The sequence below is a fragment of the Octodon degus genome, unplaced genomic scaffold, assembly GCF_000260255.1.
Source record: "Octodon degus isolate 3935 unplaced genomic scaffold, OctDeg1.0 scaffold00065, whole genome shotgun sequence".
Lineage (NCBI taxonomy): Eukaryota > Metazoa > Chordata > Mammalia > Rodentia > Octodontidae > Octodon > Octodon degus.
Window position 1 is genome coordinate 10,277,288 of NW_004524641.1, and position 1,975 is coordinate 10,279,262.

The window sequence follows — 1,975 nt, forward strand, 5'->3', positions numbered from 1 at the left end:
GACTCAATCTTTTTATATTTAATAACTTTTTTTTCAAAAAGAACTTACTGATTTTAATACTCACTGTGAATTCATATCTTCTACTAACTGGGTGAGCTTTTTCCAGGGATTATATTCGGAGTCAATGCTATAAAGCCGCATATGTAAGGCTAATACATGGAACAGCTGATCTAAATAAATTGAAGAAAACATAATTAAAACATTTACAGAATTCTTCACAAAAGTTATAGTTAACTCATAAGGAAATCTACTTTCTACCCTGCCCATTAGTATCCATCAAGTTTAAGTCCCAATTATTTCACATTCCTGGGCCATAGAGATGGCTTAGTGGAATAAGCACTTCCCTGGCAAGCGCAAGGGCCTGAGTTCAATCCCCAGTTCAGGGGAAAAAAAAAAAAAGCAAACAACTAGAATCTACAATACCACCACACCCAATTATTTCACATTCTTTTTTTTTCCCCAATGTACTTGGTATGGTACAGGTTCTCACTACACAGCGTGGACCCATAGTGATCCTCCTGTTTTCAGCCTCCCAATACTGGGATTACAGGCTTGGGCAACCACACCCAGTCTCAGTGGACAGACAGCTCAGCAGGGCGGGGGGGGGGGGGGGAGGACGGGACGGGACGGAACTGAGCCCCAGTCCCTGCACTTGCCTAAGCAGGCCTTAGTTCACTGAGCTATCTTGCCAGCCCTGCATTCTCTTTTATGGTAAACTCTGACACATTTATCCAAATGATTTCCACTAGAATCTAGATTATCCTCAGGCTCAATATGAATTCAGGAATGTTTGTTTTCTTCCACTCCTATAACACACCTTTTATGAGACAGCCTTGCCAATTTGTACTATTCACTATTAGAGTTGTCTCCTAACCAAAATTTTCTCCTATCTTCAGTATCTTTCCAATCCATCTGTGAAGTGAATCTACTGACATCTCATAGTTGTTTGGTGGACCACTGAAGAAATGAGTGCGGAAGTCCTTCAACAAGCTAGGACCTGTCTTCTTTTTGGCATATTTCTTAACCTTCCTTTTTCCTTTTTCTTGTCAAATATCCCCAATGTGTCATGTCTCATTCTGTCTTTGCAAGCTGTTCTCTCAGCCCACAACAGTACTATACCATTTTTGTCTTCCAAATTCAATCTACCTTTCAAGAGCTATTTCATGTGCTCCTCTGTAAGGTTTTTCACCTCAAAAAATATGATACCTTCTTTTATATAGTTTCTGTATCTTGAGGTCAATTTTAGCAATTCTGACATAATCTTGTAAATATTTTTCACTATTTCCTCTCATTAGATGCTGAACTCTTCCTGAAGAACACAGTTGTAGCTCTCTATCTTTGTTCCTCGAGGCATAATACAAAAGATTTTCTCAAATTAGCGTGAATACTGTATAAATAAATCCATACTCCTATAAAAACAAGCATAAAACCCATGGTAGTTTCATTTCTCTATTCTTCCCTTTCTTGTCATAATGACACACTGGTTCAGTAACCAAGTAGGCCAATTAATCAGCTTTAATTTCACTGCACCAAAAGAAACAGAACTCTCCACTCTGATTAGTGTTTGACCTATTTGCTCCTACCACCTTCTTTCCCATGCTGGCTTCTGCAATAACTCACTTGAGACAAAGAATTACATTTTCTTTAATACCTAATTAAATTCTTCACAACTGTGACAAGTCTAGGCATTAGGGGAGCTTAAAGCACCTACTTGGGCAAGCTCAGTCAGGTGCAAGGGACTGCAGTTCGATCCCCAGCTCCACAAGCTGCACCAAACTCACCCTTAGGCAGCCTGAGCTAGAAAAAAAAAAAAAAAAAAAAAAAAAAAATCCCTTTCCTAAGGCATTAGAACATGCTTAAAGCCTGCCAGATAGCTCAGCGGATTAAAGCACCTGCTTAAGGCAGACACAAGTACTGGTGTTCAATTCCATCTGCCATGCAGGCCCCACCCCCAGGGTGCGCTGAGACAGCAATT

General features: G+C 39.9%; 1 protein-coding gene across 1 annotated transcript in view; it reads right to left on the reverse strand.

Annotated features, from left to right (window-relative positions):
• Positions 1-1,975, reverse strand: part of Ubr3 (ubiquitin protein ligase E3 component n-recognin 3 (putative)) — a 187,218-nt gene that overhangs the window by 50,520 nt on the left and 134,723 nt on the right. The window contains exon 26 of the mRNA XM_023719126.1: positions 65-170. Within this exon, the coding sequence (XP_023574894.1) occupies positions 65-170 (106 nt within the window). The remainder of the gene's footprint in view (positions 1-64; positions 171-1,975) is intronic.